The sequence below is a fragment of the Ursus arctos genome, unplaced genomic scaffold (assembly GCF_023065955.2).
Source record: "Ursus arctos isolate Adak ecotype North America unplaced genomic scaffold, UrsArc2.0 scaffold_16, whole genome shotgun sequence".
Lineage (NCBI taxonomy): Eukaryota > Metazoa > Chordata > Mammalia > Carnivora > Ursidae > Ursus > Ursus arctos.
The window spans coordinates 10003858-10024450 of record NW_026622830.1 but is presented as its reverse complement, the minus strand read 5'-3'; the positions used below and the strand labels follow the sequence as shown (position 1 = coordinate 10024450).

At 50.3% G+C, this 20593-nt stretch overlaps 1 protein-coding gene across 3 annotated transcripts in view; it reads right to left on the bottom strand.

Annotated features, from left to right (window-relative positions):
* The window catches only part of ATP9A (ATPase phospholipid transporting 9A (putative)), a 125877-nt gene that overhangs the window by 94128 nt on the left and 11156 nt on the right, over nt 1-20593 (bottom strand). The window contains exons 1-3 of one of the 3 annotated variants that reach the window (XM_026503751.4): nt 14387-14505; nt 2548-2692; nt 936-1049 (exon numbers count right to left, since the gene is read on the bottom strand). In XM_026503751.4, the coding sequence (XP_026359536.1) occupies nt 936-1049; nt 2548-2692; nt 14387-14400 (273 nt within the window). In that variant the 5' untranslated portion in view covers nt 14401-14505. Of the gene's footprint in view, nt 1-935; nt 1050-2547; nt 2693-14386; nt 14506-20593 lie in introns of those variants that run through there. The other 2 variants (XM_026503749.3, XM_026503752.4) reach the window with 2 other exon arrangements.

Sequence of the window (20593 nt, the reverse complement as noted above, 5' to 3'; positions counted from 1 at the left end):
CCTCTCCACCCCCCCCCCCCCCCCGGTCACACTGGGCTTCCTTCTGTTCTTCGAATGCTCTGAGACCATGTCTACCGCAGGGCCTTTGCACGGCTGCTCTCTGTAGCTGGAATGCTCCCACCCTCCTACTCTTCCGCCCATCCCCTCCTCAAGAGGCCTTCCATGGCCACACCGGCGAAGGCTGTCCCTCCACACCTTCCACCCCCACCTTCAAGCATTCAACAAATATTAAATGTGCCTGGGAGAGCCTGTCTCACCTGGGACCTTATTCTATAACCTCTGTGGCACTTTTCACAGTTCCAAATGATTTCATTCGTCTGTTTATTGTCTATTCCCTCCGAAAACCAACTCCACGAGGGCAGGAGTTTTTATCTGTTTCATTCAATCTGTGTCCCCGGCACCCAGCACAGTGCCTGGCACACAGCAGGTACTCAATAACCACTTGCCAAAAGGAGGTAAGGGAGAGAATGGAGGGGCATTCTGGCCAGTTCTGTCTGACTTCACACACAAAGCACAGAACCTGGTACCTTTCAAACCCTCGTGCCGACAGACTCTACGTAAACAGAAAACACGATCTCAGAAAACAATTCAAATAGTACAACCCACAAAGACAGAAACTTCATCTTTCTTGCTTGCCGCTGTGTCCCCAGAGTCTAGAAGGGCGTGAAATGCACAGTAAGCATGTAACACCTGGTAGCTGAAAAAATGAATGACCGAACAACTGACAGACGGAATGACTCAAGAGCACAGGCTTCACCAGTCTGATCCTGGTGGCATATGAAAGAGGGCTTCGACAGGAGAGGCTCGGGGCGCTGGGGGGGTGTCCTCTCTCTTAAAAGGCCACATCCCGTTCCAGATGCCCGGGTGACAGAGACAAAGAAGTGTCTGTTCCCAAAGCCCCGAGGTCACTGCACAAACCAGGCCGATTTACTCACCAGGGGGACCCAGTAGGTATAGAGGGCACCGAGTCTCATCTCAGGGACAAACTGAGAGCAGGCAAGAAGTAAGAAATAGAGGTTGAAAAAGTATTTGAACTGGTTAAACAGCACCTGGAACAAGGAGAGAGAAGAGAGGGAAGACAGTCACGGTCTGTCTGATGAGGTCGGGGAACCGCTGTTGAAAGCATTCCTACCCAAAAACAACTCCCACGGTACCTTCCGTGGGAACTTTAAGCACTTCTATATATTGTTTAGGGAAATACACACGGGTAATAAAAATATCATTTCTAAAAGTAAAACCATAAATAATGATACACATGGAAATTATAAATTTCAAGAGAGTGGGTACCCCTGGGGCGGGGGAAGGCACGCTGGGGGCCTTCGACTTTATCTGTTATGACTTACTTCTTAAAAACTATTTTAAGGGGCGCCTGGGTGGCACAGCGGTTAAGCGTCTGCCTTCGGCTCAGGGCGTGATCCCGGCGTTATGGGATCGAGCCCCACATCAGGCTCCTCCACTATGAGCCTGCTTCTTCCTCTCCCACTCCCCCTGCTGTGTTCCCTCTCTTGCTGGCTGTCTCTATCTCTGTCGAATAAATAAATAAAATCTTTAAAAAAAAAAAAAAAAAGAAAAGAAAACAAGGTAAACCACCATCTCCACGATATGATCTCAACACCAGGAGATAAATATAGCAGAATCCCATCCTGTGTGGAGGTGGGTTCTGGCAGAGCCTGGGCCGAGCCCACGCGCCCTGGGCGTGGGACTGGCGCCGCAGGACTTGTCTGGGGCGCGGAGCAGAAATGACGTGTCTCTCGGAGGCAAAGGCAGTCGAGTGCCCTTTTTCGGCCACCTCACTCTCGCTCAGTCATGGAGCTCTGGGGGCCTTGTATTCCAGAGAGCGTAGCTACAACATGGATGACAGTGGTCCCGTCTACACCAGAACTTCCATCAATAAGAAATAAACTTTTTCCTGATTGAAGATACTGAGACTTGGGGGGGGAGTTGAAGGGAGCAATGAACGCAGTCGGAGTCGCCCTAAAACAACATTAAAATTGACCTTAAGCTACGGCATTACACGTTTGTGTTTCTGTAATCTCTCCCAATAAATCAAAGAGTCACTTTTTTTTCTCCTTCCAGCACTGGGAACCGACGGCCGCCACTGCTTCCAGAGTCAGCTGGTGTGTGTGGAGGCTCTGGTGGGTAAAAATAGGTATTCAATTTAAGTAGGGGGGGAGGTTTGTAGAGTACACATCCACGGATTGGTCTAAGTTAATGTGGAAATGCTGTGACTCCAGACCAGAAAATACCAAGTAAAACAGAAACAGTCATTAGCAAAAATATCCACAGAAATTCTCTCTGGATGGTAGGAATGAAACTGACCTCTTAAAAATTTTCTCTATATTTGTATCTCCAGGCTTTCCTAGAGTGAATATGCATTTCATGATGACAGGGGGTGGCATTTAGGGAATGGTGGGGTTTTTGTGGGTTTTTTGGTGTGGGGGGTTTTTAGAAGATGAACAGCCAGTGGCTAGGGCAGCCGAGAAAACACACAGGCTCTTCCGCCACGGGGACCTGGGTCTCCTAAAAATGGTCCCTGGCCGTACGTACCCCAGGAAGAAAGGTGAAGAAGTTGTACTTCTGGTTGTTGATGACATTTCGAGGGTATCTCTGGTCCCTCTTCTCGGGGTGCCCCAACCACACAGTGCGGGGCCTGGGCTCCCCTCCGCCACAGCATCTCAGCCACTCACAGCACCTGTGGGAAAGGCAAAGTCACAGTGTCAAGGCCACGTCCACACCCGCCTGCTCTTCTCCAAATGTTTTTCTCTCAGGCATCTGCACTGGGTCAGGACAACAGCCACAAATGGGGCTTCATCCGTCATGAGAAGGGAACACAGAGCCAGGGCTTCTAAGAAGCTGTGGTCCAGATAAAAGACGGTTTGTGCCCAAGCCCAAATTACTTAATGTAAGTAATTTCAAAATGTAAGATTCATTTTTAAAATGAGATTTAAGTTTAAAAAAGCAAAGATACAGAAACACATTACCACTCTTACTTTCACATTTTGCTGATGAGAGGAAAGCTCGCGACAGTTAATAAAGCACCCAAGGAGGACCTAATTCAGATTTCTACCTCAATCTGTGTCTCCCAAATTGCAATTTTAATTACCCAAGTAAATGTCTGTTTGCTTTAAAAAAATTAAATTAAAAAATAAAGTACCCAAGTTTGCCAGGACGTGAGAAACAGGGGAGTCTCGCCTTAAACCACATCCATCTCATTTGAAAATCTAGCGACTTTCCAGCACCCCATGCTGTCAAGGTTGTTGGTCCCACCAAGATAACCGGGGAAAGGAGAAGGGGAAGAATCTCCTCTCCACACCCAGATCTCCTTTCAGCAGCACCCCAGAGGAGCCAGCCAGGAAGACAATGGCTCAGGGCCCAGGGTCCTCTGGAGCCGGCCCAGAGTGCAAGCTGCAGGCCAACTGACCGCACCCACTCCAACCCCGCACCCCGGCCAGCTGTCCGGGCTGTCCTGCGAGGTCAGCTCATTAGTGCACCTGCTCCCGGGTACCCGCCCCAGGCAGGGCAATGCGGGCAGCTCCAGCGGAACAGAGACTCTGAAAACACCCCAAAAAGGCAGCTCATCCTTCTGGAGAACCCATGCATAAGGCATTTCAAGAATCACAAGCCCCATAAGCACTGTGATGGAAACACCTCATGCCAAACTGTTGGCCTCTGCCCCCACATACACAGGCGGGAGGGAGAAACCCCAGTCCTGCCAGCCGCTCGCGATGCTGCCAAGTGAAGCGAAACCAAGCAGACAGGGAGATTAGGACTTACATAAATACTGGCCCGCTGCGGCCCGCCCTTCTCCCCCCCCTCCTATGGGTCAGTCAGGTCCTGGTGGGGTGTTGGGGTACAAAGCTGAGCAAACACGGTCTCTGGGCATCAGCAAGCTGCCTGCCCAGATGCTCAAAATTTCCATGATGAAACACAATGCTCTTTCTTAAAAATAGCATCTTCATTCCAGTAAACCGGTGCTTCGGTGGAGTTTATGTGACAAGGACAGGTTTCACTTCCAGTAACTCTTCTGTGTTGGCCCTGTTCTAAGCTGTCCAAAGGCCAGGGACAGAAGCCTCAAAGAGTCCAACGCAATTACTGCCCATGGATGGGAAGCACCCAGGTGGGCCACGGGGGCGGGGGGGGAGGGGGGTCACGCTCTAAGCGCTGAATGAACGCAGGAAGGAGGGAGGGAGGGTTCACCGGACAGGGAGCACACCTCTCTTACTTGTGGAAGCCATCCTGCTGGTCATGACTGACCCTCTGTGAACCAGCAATCCTCTCCCCACCCTGTAATAATCCTGTAATGATGGCTCCCATAGTTGCAGCTTTCCAATGAAAGCGGAAGAATGGATTTCAGAAAACCAAGCATCAGGTCCACCGTTTATCTGAGTTTTGTCTGCGTTGTTGCAGGTTCTGCACAGCAAGTTATCAGGTTAAGCCACTCATTACTTAACCTGCAGATCTGTGCACGTGCACGAAGTGGGTGGACAGTCACTGCAGCATGCACTGTGGCAGCAAAAGACTGGACATGAGCCTCACCGATCCATTAGAGGGGGCTGGAGAAATCAACAGGGAACAGCCACGGTAGTCTTTCAAGAAGAGAGAGAGCTGCACGCACTCAGTGGCCCCATTTTGCAAGACAGGCTAAATCGAAAAGCGAGAGGCTAAAAGGCGTGTCCAGGATGCTATTCTTTGCATGAACACAAGAGGATACATACGCAGACATGTTTCAAATGCAGGAAATCTCCAGCATTGGTTCCCTGTGGGAAGGACGGAGTAGGGAGACCTTTCGCTCTGTATTCTTTAGTTACGTTGTTTCACGTTGTCTAGGGACTCAATGTGGTTCCTTCCCAGCTCAATTCCTAAGAGTAAGCATTTATTAAATGTCCAGCTGGTACAAAGTACTAATCCAGGTCCTATGGGGACCAAATGTTGGAACAGGATCCTTGCCTTCTCCTTCCTCACAATCGCCCTGCAAAACAGGGTAAGTGTTCAGCACAGGACAAATGAAAAACTTTGTGTCACTCGGGCCCAGTATAATTGGCCCCAAGGCCATCTCCTTTAGCCAATCTGACAGTCACCGCATTTACTCACTTTCTGCATGCACTGGATGTATGTAACCTGCACACTTCCAATACACGATCAGTCCGACTTTCAGGTCAACAGTAGTTACTGAACACTAATGACAACAATAATATAAGACAAGTAAGCATTGCCTTTTTGTCACCTGTTCACATTCTCCTGCTATGTCTTGTGTGCCCATTGTGCTGGGCCCTCCCCTGGGCACTTGGGCATTCAGGAGGGAACAAGACGGAGCTTATACTCTAGGGGAGGGAGACAGACCGTAAACAACCACCCAAAATAAAATAAGGCCTGGGCAAGAGAGGGCGTGGGGGAGGGGTGTGGCCAGGGAAGACTAGGTGGTCAGGGAGGCTGGTGAGAGAGCTGAGCTGCGGGAAATGTAGCAAGAGCCGGGCAACCACACAAGGAAGTACAATCTGGGCAGACTGGGAGGGAACCCCAAGGGCAAAGAGCCAGAGGTGGGGAACAGCCTGGTTACACATTTGTCTAGAAAGACCGGTGCATGCCAACCACAGGGGAAAGGAGGAAGGAAGGAGGAGGAGGAAGAGTGACCAGGTGACACCGGGCTTGTCTCTGGGGCAGGGAGGCTGGATTTTACTCTGTGCACCGTGGGGATCACAGAAGGGTTACGAGCAGAAGGCGGCACAATCTGACTGACATTTTTAAAAGTTCGGTCAGGCTGCTGCGCAGAGAAGAGGCTGCAGGGGGTTAAGAGTGAAAACAGATGAAGAGGTGTGAGGTTCCTTTCTGGGGTAATAGCATGCTCGAATACGGATTGTGGTGACGGTTCCACGACTCCACGAATATACTTAAAACTGCTAATTATACACTTCAGATAGGCGAATTGCAGGGTATGTGAACTATATCTTAATAAAGCTGTATATTAAACCCCCCCAAAAAAAAGTAGAAATGGAGATCATTCAGGAAGCCACTGTCCTCATCCAGGCAGGCAGAGCCAGTGGTCCAGACTGGAGTGGTGGCCGTGGGTACAGATTTTCAAAATGTTACGGACACAGAAATGTACTGTCTTTAAACATTAAAAAAAAAAAAAAAAAGCACTGGGGCACCTGGGTGGCTCAGTCAGTTGAGCATCTGACTCTTGATTTTGGCTCAGGTCATGATCTCAGAGTCGTGGGATCGAGCCCCACATCGGGCTCCATGCTAGGCACAGAGTCTGCTTGACACTCTCTCTCTCTCCCTCTGCCCCTCCCCCCACTCACGCATGCTCTCTAAAATAAATACATAAAATCTTTTTTTTTAAAGATTTTATTTATTTATTTGACAGATAGAGACAGCCAGTGAGAGAGGGAACACAAGCAGGGGGAGTGGGACAGGAAGAAGCAGGCTCACAGCGGAGGAGCCTGATGTGGGGCTCGATCCCAGAACGCCGGGATCACGCCCTGAGCCGAAGGCAGACGCTTAATGACTGCGCCACCCAGGCGCCCCCATAAAATCTTTTTAAGAAATAATTAAAAAAGAGAAACACATTATTTCATTTAATGTTCATAATAATCCTACGTGGTATATACGAGCAACGCCCCCATTTTCACAGCGGAGAAACTAAGCCCAAGAGGACTCAGTGACTTTCCCAACACCTACTACTCCATTTGTTCCATGCTGAGTGGGTAAAGCTGGCCTTAAGCCCAGGCCTGAGGGATCCAGATCCTGAGCTAAGAGCCTGAGAGCACCTTGCACTGCCATGAACAGCCTCATCAGCACAATTATTTCACAGCCTTTTTTTTCCCTAGGCTCACATCATCTCATAAAGCTGGAAGGATCTTTAGGGGCCACGAGAGCTGTGGCTGCCACGCTGATTCAGATGCTCTTCCACAGGCTCATCTGCATGCCAGTGACGAATGTCTTGCCTCTCAGCTCCAGAGCCACCCTTCACCACCTGCTCTGGGATCATGGACTCAGTTCCCTTTTGCTCTCCTCCACAGCAAGCACACTGCTACGCTTTCTCAGTAGAGGACACTGGGGGGACACCAAGGGAGGAGAGGCTCTCCTGTGCTGTCCAGGCAGAAGCACCCAGTGGATCAGTGGCATGGGTGTGGGGCCACCCAGTGGTGCTGTGCCCAGCCACCCACCCAGGATGTGCAGTCCCTTGGAGATCTCCAAGGCCCATAGTGGAGACGTTCCCAGGGCCCCACAATATGGCCATCCTGTGTCCTCTGCACCGGCACCCTGATCCCTCACCCCCGGCTTGTCTCCCGAGGTCCTCCTGTCCCTGTAGCCCCCGATGTCCCAATCCCATTGCACACCCAGTGTGTCAACCACCGGCTGGGCCTGCCACCCCACCTGCACCCCGAGATCACTTCCTGCTTGCCCCGTGCCTGCAGACCAGCTCTCGCCCTGCCTTCCAGCAGCCTGCACTGAACGACACCATCTCCAACTACATCTGTACCCCAGCCTTAGGGAAAGGCCCCCTTCCGACTGCATCCTTCCTTGGGTCCACTCCCTCAGCCTAGACTACCCCAGAGTCTTCCTCTATCCTATAATTATCCTTTATCCTAATTTACTAAGTCAGTTCCCTCCATCTCTCCACCTGAGCTAGCTGGGCCAACCCCATCTCCGAGCCCCAGGTGTGGTGAGCGCAAGGATCCAGGCATAGCCAAGCAGAACCCTTGACATGGTCACGGTTTCAACAAAGGCCAGCGAGACCCCCGGCTGAGATTATCACTGGAAACACCAGGAAAGAAGTGCCCTTCACCGTGAGGTGGCTACGGTGGCAGAAGACAAGCGAGGGGCTGCAGGTGGCCCCTTTGTTCTTGTTTAGGGAAGAGTCGGCCTGAAAATGGGAGTCACCAGGAGGAATGCAAAGGTTCCTGACACTTTTGGAAGACTGCATAGGTCTGCCCATCTGTCCATTCCCGGGGCTTTTTAGGCTGAGGAGTCAATTAATTGGTTTTTACTTTTGCTCAAGCCAGTTTTAGTTGGGTCTGTTTGATATTCCTGGGGGCCACACGGCTGCGCTGTCCTTAAAGACGCCATCCTATTGGTTTCGTGTGTCTCCAAGTCCAAGCTTTTAACGAGTGCAGTCAACACCCTCAAGCCTGCCTTGTACCATCCTGACCTCTCTGCTCTGGCTTCATCAGAGCAGTGATGTCCGATAGGGTAGCTCCTATTACAGGTGGCTATTTACGTTTAAATTAATTGAAATAGAAGAATTCCGTCCCCTGATCCCACTAGCCACATTCTGAGTGCTGGCCTGAAGCTATGGACAGATTCAGAACATTCCAGCATGACAGAAAGCCGTATTGAAGAGCACTGCTTCAGAGCATCCCTTTCAAGACCTCTCCTTCCACCTCGCTCTTCAGCTGACACCAGCACCAAGGACACACACGTGAGCATCAGCAAGTGGCCCTCACGACCGACAGCCATCAGGCGAAGCGACTTTCGTACGCGCACAGTATTTCCTAGAATATCCAACTGTCTCTACCTTCTAACTTCATGGTACTGGCTAAACCTGCTTGCCTTAAACTGGGGGTTCTCAGCGAGGGTCACTTCTGGTCCCCCTGCCCAGGAGTACCTGGCAATGTCTGGAGACATTTTTGGTTGTGACACCTGGGGAAAGGAGCTACTGTCGGCTCCTAGTGAGAGGAGGCCAGGGGTCTGCTAAACATCCGATTGTAAGCAGGACAGCCCCCCGGCCAAGCATGGTCCAACCCCAAATACAGCAGTGCCCAGGGTCAAGAACTCCTGCCCTAGATTCCATTTACATAATTTTAAAGGGTAACTCTGTACTACTATCATAAATGGAAAACCAGTATCACTGCCATAAACACAAGGTAAACATCAAAACCAACACAATGGAAAGCAAACAGTGTTACTAAATTCGGGCCGGATTCAGCGGCTCTTGCTGCTTCTCCTGTTTATACTGCCGAGACGACGAGGGCTGGCTACCAAAACGTCAGCCCTGACAGGGTTAGAAACACGGAAGGAAAACTAAAAAAGGAAGGAAGTACCTTACTGCACGTCTCCACGTGATTTAGTTCCCGTCCATGAATTACTTGGGACTTTATCACGGCTGCACCTGGAGCCCTCACCTGCCCACGTTTGGGGAACTCCTGTCCCACAGGAGAAGCTTTGCGCTGGCAAAATTACAAGCGGCCAAGTTCCCCTCCCGCCCCCCACAAAAAGCAGTGGTGGCAGCCAGGCTCCCTCTCAACATCTGGATTGATCCCTGCGACTCTCTCTACCCCTGGTGGCTGCCACCACCACACCCTGTCTGTCTAGGGCCCAGACTTCGGTCCCCTGGGGGCCCGAGAGGGGCAGTCACCCAGAGCTGTGTTGCGGCAGCTGTCACCCTAGTGTCGTGAATTATGGCTATTGTTTCCTCACACCAAACCAAGCTGCCTGCCACCTGCCATCACAAAGGAACTCCTACCTTCTACACGGGCTAAGGAGATGGGCTACAAGACAGACGGAGAAATTTGGGGCGCCTGGGTGGCTCAGTCGCTGAAGCTTCTGCCTTCAGCTCAGGTCATGATGTCAAGATCCTGGGATCGAGTCCCCCACTGGGCTCCGTACTCAGCGGAGAGTCTGCATCTCCCTTCCCCGGTGCGTGTGCTCTCTCCCTCTCTCAAAGAAATAAAATCTTTTAAAAGATGAGAAATTAATGGAGAGACTAAAGAAGCAATAACAGGTGAGAGCCATAGTTTTGAAATAGCAGGACCATAAGGGGCAGAGTAAGGAACACCCGCTTTTAAGTCAGATGGACTTGGGTGCCAAGCCCAGCCCGGCTCCACACTGGCTACGTGGCTTCGAGCCACTCACCTTTTGTGATGCCCACTTTTTCTGTCTATAAGATGACAGTAAGACCTGCCTTGCTGAATAACTATGAGGATGAAGGAATTTATATAGGAAAGGCATAGGCCAATACATAGCACGTGACAGGCATTTAACTCATAGTACATAGATTTAAGGGTTTTTTTTCCAGATAAGAAAACATAAATCAATGTTCTTACCTATTGACAGCAGCAGCTATTCAAAGAGGTTAAGATGTAATGCCAGAGGGGCGCCTGGGTGGCACAGCGGTTAAGCGTCTGCCTTCGGCTCAGGGCGTGATCCCGGCGTTATGGGATCGAGCCCCACATCAGGCTCCTCTGCTATGAGCCTGCTTCTTCCTCTCCCACTCCCCCTGCTTGTGTTCCCTCTCTCGCTGGCTGTCTCTATCTCTGTCGAATAAATAAATAAAATCTTTAAAAAAAAAAAAAAAGCTGTAATGCCAGAAATAATTCAGTTGACATAAACTGCTTCCAGCTTTGACCATTTAAACAAAGGAAAACCAAAGTAAATTTTCTTATGATCTGACTCTAAAACAAACAAAGGTTTTGATGGTGGACAGACTGCTGACCAGATGTGCAGTGGTCTCATACAATCTGGCTGAAATGCAAGGGAAAGCACATATTACAAGGGGAAGCGTCAAAGGAACGATGTTTCTGGAAAAGGTAGCTACTGTAACAAGGAGCTGGCCTCCAAAGAAATGATCATCTCTGCTCTGGGTGTAACCACAATCAGCAGGCAGTCAGTAAATACTTGCTAAACTGCCCCCATGGTGTGCTGAACTTTCCTGAAGCCAGAGTCCAGGAAGCTATCGTCTCTGTGTTGATACTGGGAAGATCCAGGAAGAATTTAAAGAAGAACTAAAGGCCATATGGGAAACAAACAAACAAACAAACAAAAAAGCAGCCTACAGCAGTGGTTCTCAATGGAAGGGGAGGACTGGGGGGGGGGGTTTGCCCCCTGCCCCAGGGACACTTGTCAGTGTCTACAGAGATGTTTGGTTGTCACAACTGCAGGGGCAGGGAGGGACTCCCGGCATCTCATGGGTAGAGGCCCAACGTACTACAACGCCCAGGACAGCCCCACACAGAGGATTATCCAGCCCCAAGTGTCAACAGTTCCGAGTTTGAGAACCCTAGACCGGAGCAGCACTGTCTGATACATTTCTGCAAACGTTCTCTATCTGCATGGTCTCCCACAGCAGCCGCAGCCACAGCTACGTGTGGCTGAACACTCAAAATGTGAAATTCAAATTTTATTCCATTAACGAACTTAAATAGCCACATAGATCTAGTGTGAACCATACAGGCCAGTTCTAGAAGGATGGAATTCAAGTGGTTAACAAGCCTAGATGCCTGGGGAGGGGTGCTGGAAGGCATGGAAAGGAAGGTAGGAGGGAAATTTTTGCTCTGTGTTCTAAAAATATCTAGGAGGCTGAAAAAAAAATTTTTTTAAACTAGAGGAATATAAAATCTAAAGTCAGGGGCACCTGGCTGCCTCCGTTGGTAAAGCATGCGACTCTCGATCTCAGAGTTATAAGTGACCCTATGCTGGGTCCATACCCCATGGTGGGTATAGAGATAACTTAAAAAATAATAATAAAATCTTTAAAAATTAAAAATAAAAATAAAATCTAAAGTCAGAAAGAATGCAAAAAAGGAAGCTAGTTCACTGAAGTCTGAACGTTATCTCTGGCCACAGCAATGCTACCCACTGGTGGAAAAACTGGGCCATATCAAAGAAAAAAGCCAAGTCAATGTGGAAATTTCTCTTTAAATAGAAACAGGTCCTCTGATCTAGCAAGTCTACTGGAGGGATGGATTAGATATGAATTCTGGTACAGGTGAGCAAGAGGAAAGGTACAAGGATGCTCCCAGCAGCAAGAAAGCAAAACCCTGGAAATGACCAAACACCCATCAGAGAGGAACTCCCTGCACAATGGACCTGAACTATTTTTTTTTAAGATTTTATTTATTTATCTGACAGAGACAGAGAGGCAGAGAGAGAGGGGATGAGTGGAGAGAGGCGTAGAGAGAGATGGAGAGGCGGACCCCCCACTGAGCAGGGAGCTTGATGCGGGGGCTCAATCCCAGGACCCTGAGATCATGACCTGAGCTGAAGGCAGATGTTTAACCTACTGAGCCACCCAGGCGCCCCGGACCTGCACTAACTAAAAGAATAAGGTAAACAGATACACGCACTGACAGGGCAAGATCCAAGTGATGAAGGGGGAGGGGGAAAAGTGAAGCAAAAGATATGCATTATGCGGTATTTTAATAAAAATAACAAGATAATATATACAGGGGAAAATAACACTGAGAAACAAATATGCACACGCACACACACACTCAGACTGTTAATTCCGGTTCTCCTGGGGGGAGGGGGCAGTCATCGATGGTAGGATCTGTCGCCTTCCCTATTTCTCCTGCCGGAAGTCTTTCCCTGCTGGTCTCCGGCTGCCCAGCAGCGCAGGACACCTCTTACAAAAGTATGAGTCATACTGCGTCCCGCCCCCACGATGAGTCAATCACTGTGCACTCAAGTCCAAGCCTGTCGCCGCTCATCCCAGGTCCTCTGTTATCAAGCCTCCAACTGCTGCCAGGGCAAATGAGCTCCCGAACTCTACTCTTCTCCAACGTCCAACCCCTCTGGCAAGACTCATTCGCACCAGATTTCCTTGAGCCACCCATTCCCCTTCTTCTACTTGTCCTTCAAAACCCAGCTCTGGGCTCTTCGGGAAGAGAAGAGAAAGCAGCGCTGGTCTCTCTTAGACTTTACTTGCCTGCTTCTTTCTAGGAAACTCAAATCTACGGAAGCCCAGCGAGCAACATATAATAATAAATGAGCAAAAACACACACAGGGTCTGGCGGGACAGGGCACACTGAGGCGCCTAGACCTGTGGGAAGGAAGGGGCCACCTAGCTTCACCAGGATACGTTCTCACACAAACCTAACACAACAGACCGTAAGATTCCTCATGACGAAGACAAAAAAGGCTCCGAAGCGCACACCCTCGGTTGTTAAATGTTGGTAACTGACGCAATGCTTAGCTATTATGCAAAACTCAAAGCACACTGAGTTATAATTTTTTACTTAGCATGATAACCAAAATCAAAAAGTTTAATACCACTTGTGTTGGCTGGGATGGGCAAACAGACACTTCCACTGCGGGGAGGGGTCTTAATCAGTACACCCTTGAGGGGAGGCAAGCTGGCGGCAGCTCTCAAAATCACAAATGCATTCACCCGGACCCAGTGATTCCCCTTCGAGATATTACGTATGTTCTAACATGGGCACGAAGACTTATGTTCGACATCACTCTCCGTAACTTGGCTAGGAATAACGTACCATGAGGAATAACGCAGGCGTCCCTCAGTGGGAGACTGCTTATATTAAGTATGGTAAGTCTATTCGATGAAATCCTCGAAAGCCATTTTGTTTAAAAAAAAAAAAAAAAGGAATGCAAAAAGCTTTTTATGTACTGATACGGAACAAGCCCAATGTGTACAGTTAAGGGAAAGAAATATGTTGTGCTGTATAAGGCAGACTAACAACGGAATAAAAAAGGTCAAAATCCACGTATGTGTGTCTAGATAGATAAATATAAAACCCATGGGCCTTCTTTTGGAAAATGGTTAAAAATTCTCTAGAACGACACAGAAGAAATTGATAAGTGGTCACCTCAGGAGCACGGAGTAGCCAAAGCAGGCGACGGAGGGAGGCTAAGTTTACAAAGTACAGTGAACTATCTTGACTGTTTCTTTTCTTTTTTTTAATTTACAAACAAAGCAAATAAAACCCACCCCACTCCCCACACAGCACCCAGCTCTCCATCTGCAGCCTCGGATCTTGGCCACAAGCCTGGAGGTCAGAAACCAGATACTCTTCGCCTCACACCCCAGATCGGGTATACAGAAGGTGCTCAGTTGCCCTGAGTGGGCTGAGGCATCTTTCCTGGGCCTCTTGACCGCCCCAGGTCCCCAGCACGCAGAGACCTGCTGCCTTACCTCGTGCGTTTATACTGTATCTGGGGCATTTGCTCACAGGTTCTAGACCAGGTCTGGGGCCACAGCACAGCCAGCCGTGTCACTTCTCTCACCGCTCCCCAGAGTCCCGCCGCAAGGCCCTCCCCCCCTGGAGAGGAGGAAACTATACTCCCAGAGTCCCACCAGGAGTCCAGCAGGCTGGCCTCACAGCCAGCATTCACCCACTGCGTTTGGAGATCTCACCCCCCCCCTCCCAAGGATCTGAGAGCTGCCTCTGAGCTGTCTAGACAGCAACCTAGGGAGGCACCCCATGACAGGGACACAGCAGGAACACACCAAGGGTCCCCAGGGGCACTGCCCCGGCTGCCTGGCTCCTCCCTCCAAGCACCGTCAGCCTTCACGGTGGCTAACAGTGGCTGCTTTCCTTTCCACGGGCCACAGGCTTCGGGGTCTAAGCACTCCGCACACACGAACTCACTTAGCCCTCAAAATCACTTGCACTAATATCACGCTCATTTACAGGGACGGGAACTCACTCGCCCAAGGTCATACAGCCAGTAAGCGGTAGAGCCCACACTTGCACCGAGACAGTCTTGCTTGAATCCACGCTCTCAACCCCTCACGATCTTCAGCAACCAACCGTGGCCCTGGGGAGCCACCACCTGCCCCGCTAGGAGCCCTTCCCTTCCCAGCCTCGGCTCCTCCCCTGCTCCCATGGAGACGTGGGCAGCAGCTGCTACTCCAGCCCCGCTCCACCTGGGCGGGGCTCCGGCGGAGACGCCCCAGCAAGGCCGTGGGAGGGGTTTCCGGGGGCGCCCGCCTGCAAAACGCCAGAGGTTACACCGCCAGTGCCTTCTGAGGAGTCTACCTCTGGAAGCAGGTGGTGGAGCTGCCGAGGGTCTGGCACAGGGACCGCTCAGGTGGCGAGGAACACTCCCCAGGCAGCGAGTCCACCCCTTTTCTAACGTCCCTGCTGGGGGCTCCGACAGCTGTGCCGAAGACCTCCACTCTCTGCAGGGAAGCCAGACATCACGGCACTTGGCCCTGGTGTCCACACACAGCTGTCCTGAGCAACTGTCTACGGAAAGATTTCCTTGTATTCATTCAACTAGTATTTATCGAATGCTTGCCGACTCTCGCACACGCCTTATGTAACTCCCAAACATACAACCGTGAGCCGCCCAGTTCACCAGCACAGCTACAAAGAACGCTGCGTAGAGAGCATCTCCCCAACCAATCACAGGCTGCTTCTGTCCTCCATACGCACCCACCTCACACATCAATCAACAGGAAGCCCAATTTATGGTAACCAGAGGGGGGGGGGGGACGTGTTTTTACTTGTTTTTCTTTGTTTTTAAACCTTCCCAATCTCATGGACATGGTATGCTAGCCAAAAGGTGAAATAAAATAGTGGGTGAAGAAGGCCATCACTCATCCTCTGACCCTGGAACAGAAGGCAATTCTGGCTTCACAGGGTGTAAAATGGCAGAGCCCTTCCAGAAAGCCACTTAGTTAGAGCCCCACAGGTAGAGCCCTTATCTGACCACACCTTCCATTTAGCCCAGGGAACTGGAGATTCTCACCTATTAAAATTTCTCAAATGTAGGGGCACCTGGGTGGCTCAGTCCGTTGGCATTGGACTCTTGATTTTCACGCAGGTCATGATCTTGAGGTCATGGGATCGAGCCCCACATCAGGCTCCATGCTCAGTAGGGTCTCTGCTGAAGGTTCTCTCTCTCCCTCTCCCTCTGCCCCCCCCATACTCTCTCTCAAATAAATAAATCTTTAAAAAATTTTTCCAAAGGAGAAAGCTTATACCAAGATATCCTCCCTAGACTAAGCTCTAATTTACAATAGCAAAAACAAACTGAAATCATGTCACTTTATACTCACTAAATTAAAATATAGATCAAAGGAAATATACAATTCAATGTTAGCAATAGCAGGTAAGGCTTTAAATAATTCTAAGGATCACATCTTTAACTCTTCTGTAACAGGAATTATTACTTTCATAATGGAAAAAATAGAATGCTAGTGTATAAAAGTTCCACACAGGGTCCCAGGGCTGGGAAGGGCGTTTGCACCCGGCTCTGAGCACTTCCTGGGCTACACTGGCCACCTCTGCCTGTGCACGGGTCTTTCTCAAGCAAGGCCTGCTGCCCCAGGCCCCTAGTTCCATCACCTAGCATGCTATTCAGGCGGGTGCCAGTGACTACTGACAAAGGCTCAGCCCCAGTTAATGCAATTCCCTGGAAACATTATAAATCTCAGCCATGCTGGAGGAAGAGCTGCTGGGAGCCAGTGTGGACTGAATGGGGGCATCTCCAGCCAAGTAGCAAATATGGGATCAATTAGAGCCCTACAACCCAGGTCTCCGACAAAGGCCTCTGTGCCTAATTCCTTACGGCAACAGGCTACACGAACGAGGGAGGAGGGAGAGAGGAGAGAGAGGAAACAGAGGAAAGCCTGGATCCCCCTTTCTTTCTGTGAAAGGGTTCTGTTGTTTTCCCCCCTGTGGACTCCAATACTCAGCACACACCTTCACCGAAAGCCCCTGTGCCCTGCACACCACATACACCCCTGATGAATCAGCAATGTGATGTCTCTTGGGGTGACATTTCCAAATAAAACTAAGGGCTTTGGAAGTAGGCAGACCTGCTCAGAACTGTGGCTCCTTGTCGTCTACTGGCTCGTTCAGTCGGTTAGCAAATACTAACTGTGCACCTACTACGTGCACCTCGGTACTCAGCACTGGGCCGTGCAAACTAGAGGAATGAGGGCCCTGCCCTCCGGGAGCCTACTTTGTCACAGGTGGGCAGGGTGGCAACTCGAAACAGCGAACAAATACATCCACAAGACCACGTCCTGCGGGGGAGGCAGCTCCTTCCGAGTAGGTGGGCTGGGGAGACCTCTCTGGAGCAGAGACAGCGGGGCTGAGCGCGGAGACAAGAAGGCAGCAGCAGCTTGCGAGCTGTGTGCGCCGGGACTAGCTTCTTAACCCCTCGAAGCCCTGGTTTCCCAGGAAACGGAACAGTGGCTCCTGGCACAGGACTATGCGTGAAAGCCACAGGACAATCCACTGAAGCCACCGAGGGCCGCGGTCCTGGCCCCTAAGCAGCCAGGCGTTAACAAAACTCCTACCAGAACACCCCTTCCGTGTCACCGGAAGAAAGCTCCGTGCTGGCGGGGACTCCTGTCTCCTGTGTTTAGCTAGATCCCCGACATTAAAACTGTTCCCGAGGGCAGAGTAAGTGCCCGGCAGATACCTACGGGGTGAACGAACGGTAACCCTCCGAAACGTCCAAAATTCGCGGCTAGGTTTCTGGTTTTCTGCGGGGCAGGCCGCACTGCTGTTCTGCGAGACTCACTTTGCAGACTGGCTCATCCAGCCCCAGAGAGGTGACGTCCAAGCCCAGGGGTCTGCTCCTCCCTCAGCTTTCCCTCTCTGCGTCTTTGGGGTGACTCTGCCGGCATCCGGAACAAAAACAGAATTTAAAAAGGGAAACGAAGGGGTGCCTGGGTGGCTCAGTCGGTGAAGCGTCTGCCTTCGGCTCAGGGTCCTGGGATCGAGCCCCACACAGGGAGTCTTTCCCCTCTCCCTCTGCCTCCCGCTCCCCCTGGTTGTGCTCTCTCTCTGTCAAATAAATAAATAAAATCTCCTTAAAAAAATTTGTTAACTGAAACTAAAATAACAACTTGTGAAAATATAGGGTCCTGGTGAAAGTAAATTAGCCATCCGACTCAAAGAAATATCAGGCTGCCATTAAAAATGTCATTTCCAAAGTACCTCATGATACAGAGAAAGCCTTATATTAAAATGTTAGCTCGACAACAGGAAATAAAAACACACGCGCTACATGGTTATAATTCATAAAACAATGTACACACAGAAACAAATGGTTATAATTCATTAAACAATGTACACACAGAAACAAATGGTTATAATTCATTAAACAATGTACACACAGAAACGAGACGGGGAGAAAACAGAGTGTCTAAGATGTTCCGTTAAGGGCAGTTGTCCTTGAAGGGAAAGTCAACAGCAGTGTTCCACTCCTCGGTCTTGTCCGTTCTCCAAGTTTTCTTTAATACACTGCACTCATTGTACAACGAAAATAAATTCCCTATATTTTTACCCTTCCCTCGTAATGTAAGCTACTGAAGAAGAAGGTGCTTGGTCAGAGAGGAAAGCCACTGGGATGTGACCATTTTGCCAAGTCTCACAAGCCCTCAGTCCCTTCCCCCTCAACAAAAATCACCTGCTCCGAATGGATATTACAGAAAAAGTCAAATAGTAGAAGTCATCAAGACAGGTCACAAAATGCAATTTACTGCCTGAGTTCAAATTAAAATGAGTCTTTTTAAAGACTGAAATGAGGGGCACCTGGGTGGCTCAGTGGGTTAAGCGTCTGACTGTTGGTTTTGGCTCAGGTCATGATCTCAGGGTTGTGAGATCGAGCCCCAGGCTGGGCTCTGTGCTCAGCGGGGAGTCTGCTTGAGGTTCTCTCTGCTCCTCCCCCCACTCACACACGCATTCTCCCTCAAATTAATAAATCTTAAAAAAACAAAACAAAACAAAACCCACTGAGGGGCACCTGGGTGGCTCGGTTGATCAAGGATCTGCCTTCAGCTCAGGTTGTGATCCCAGGGTCCTGGGATCGAGCCCCACATCGGGCTCCCTGCTCACTGGGGAGTCTGCTTCTCCCTCTGCCTCTGCCCCTCTTCCCCCCCACTTGTGTGCTCTCTCTCGCAAATAAAAAAAACTATTAAAAATAATAAATAAAAAATTAATTAAAGGAAAACTGAAATGAAGTCTTTGTCATTCTAAACCAAAACCATTTTTTTTTAAAGATTTTTATTTATTTATTTGTCAGAGAGAGAGTGAGCAAGCGCAAGCAGGGAGAGCTTCAGGCAGAGGGAGAAGGAGGCTCCCCGCTGAGCAAGGAGCCCGACGTGGGACTCGATCCCAGGACCCTGAGATCAAGACCTGAGCCGAAGGCAGACACTGAACCAACTGAGCCACCCAGGCGCCCTTAAAACCATTCTCAAAGGAAAAAACCTTGTTCTCAGTGTCATCATCTGTTGAATAGGGCTGTCGGGAGGAAGAGGGTGATGCCCTTCAAACTCTAGAACAGTGCTGGGCACCTAGTAGCACACAGTAGTGGTTAGCAACTCTTAAAATTCTCGTCAAGTTCCTCCAGCACAATCCAAGTGACCAGAACGACAACAAAGCACACAAAGCCCAAGGTGGATACGGGACTACGTGAACCCTTGAAGCAAAGGAAGCGGCGGGGGCCAGGCCCGGCAGCCCCTCCACCCGGCAGAGCACGTGGCACGTGGTTCAGGTTGGGAGGGGGGTGGTCAGCTCCAGTCTGCATGACTTTGCAACATGCTCAGAGAGAGCGCTGGAGACAGGACTACCTAAAGAAAACCGCTAAGGAACTCATCGTCAATTTAGAATGAAGGTTTATGACTAACATCCACAGATACCACGCTTGCCAAAATGGGCATAAGGAAGATACTTCCTGCACGAGTTTGCTAGGGTTGCCGTAATAAAGCCTACAGGCTGGCTGGCTTAAATAGGACTTTATTTCCTCCCAGTTCTGCAGGCTGGAAGTCCAAGATCGAGGTGTGGGCAGGGTGGGTTTCTTCTGGGCCTCTCCTGCTGGCTTGCAGAGGGCTGCCCTGCTCCCGGGTCCTCACGAGGTCTTTCCTCCCACCCCAGGCACCTCACTGTGTGTCCTAATGTCTGCTTCTCATAAGGACACCGGTCAGACTGGAACAGGGCCCACCCTAATGGCCTCACATTAACTTAATCGGGTCTTTTTTAAAGGCTCTATCTCCAAATACAGGGGTCACCATCGGAGAGCCTGGAGGTTAAGGCGTCCACAGAGAATCTGACAAGGGATACACCTCAGCCCCCAGCGTTTCCCAGAGGCTCTCTTCCAACCACTCAAGGCTTCTGCAGCCACTGAATCAGAAAGCTGAACTCCTACTGAAGAACAACAGTCCAAACATGAACTTCTTGCCTAACAGGTTTTTCTTTGAAAAAAAAAGAGAGAGAGAGAGAGAGAGAGAGGGAGAGAGGGAGAAAGAATCGGGAAACCTTCACAGGACACTAAGAGACAAGGCCAAGCATAGTGAATATTCATTCCATTCGTCCAGTGGCTCCTAACTGGTGCAATTTTGCCCCCTCCCACCCCCCACTCCCCAACCCCTGGCACAGGGGGACACTTGGCAATGTCTGGAGACATCTTTGGTTGTCACAACTGGGTGGAGGGTACTACTGGCATCCAGTGGGCAGGGGCCAGGACCGCTGTCACACATCCTACAATGGACGTGACAGCCCCCACAACGGACAACTGTCACACCCCACAGATCAACAGAGGCGAGGCTGAGAACTGCTGAGGTCTAACCTGGCCAGGTCTGACTTCACCCTGTGTCACAGCAGATGGCCTGGCAGAGGGTGAGAGATCCTGCCAGGCCCCATTCTACAGGGAGGGCACTGTCCACGCTCCACCCTGCTTCTTCCTCGGGGAGGCTGGCCAACAGGCTCCTCCTCCTGGCATTTGGCAAATGCCACAGAGACCCAACTGTAATGACAAAAGCATCCGGCTGCCCTTCATTTCCCACAGGGAGCCTCTCTCTCCTGGGGCCCCTTCCAACTGCCTCTCCCATAATCCCCCCAGACTGTTTATACAATGATAAAAGCAACAGTAAGATCCCCAATCAACCTGGTAAAC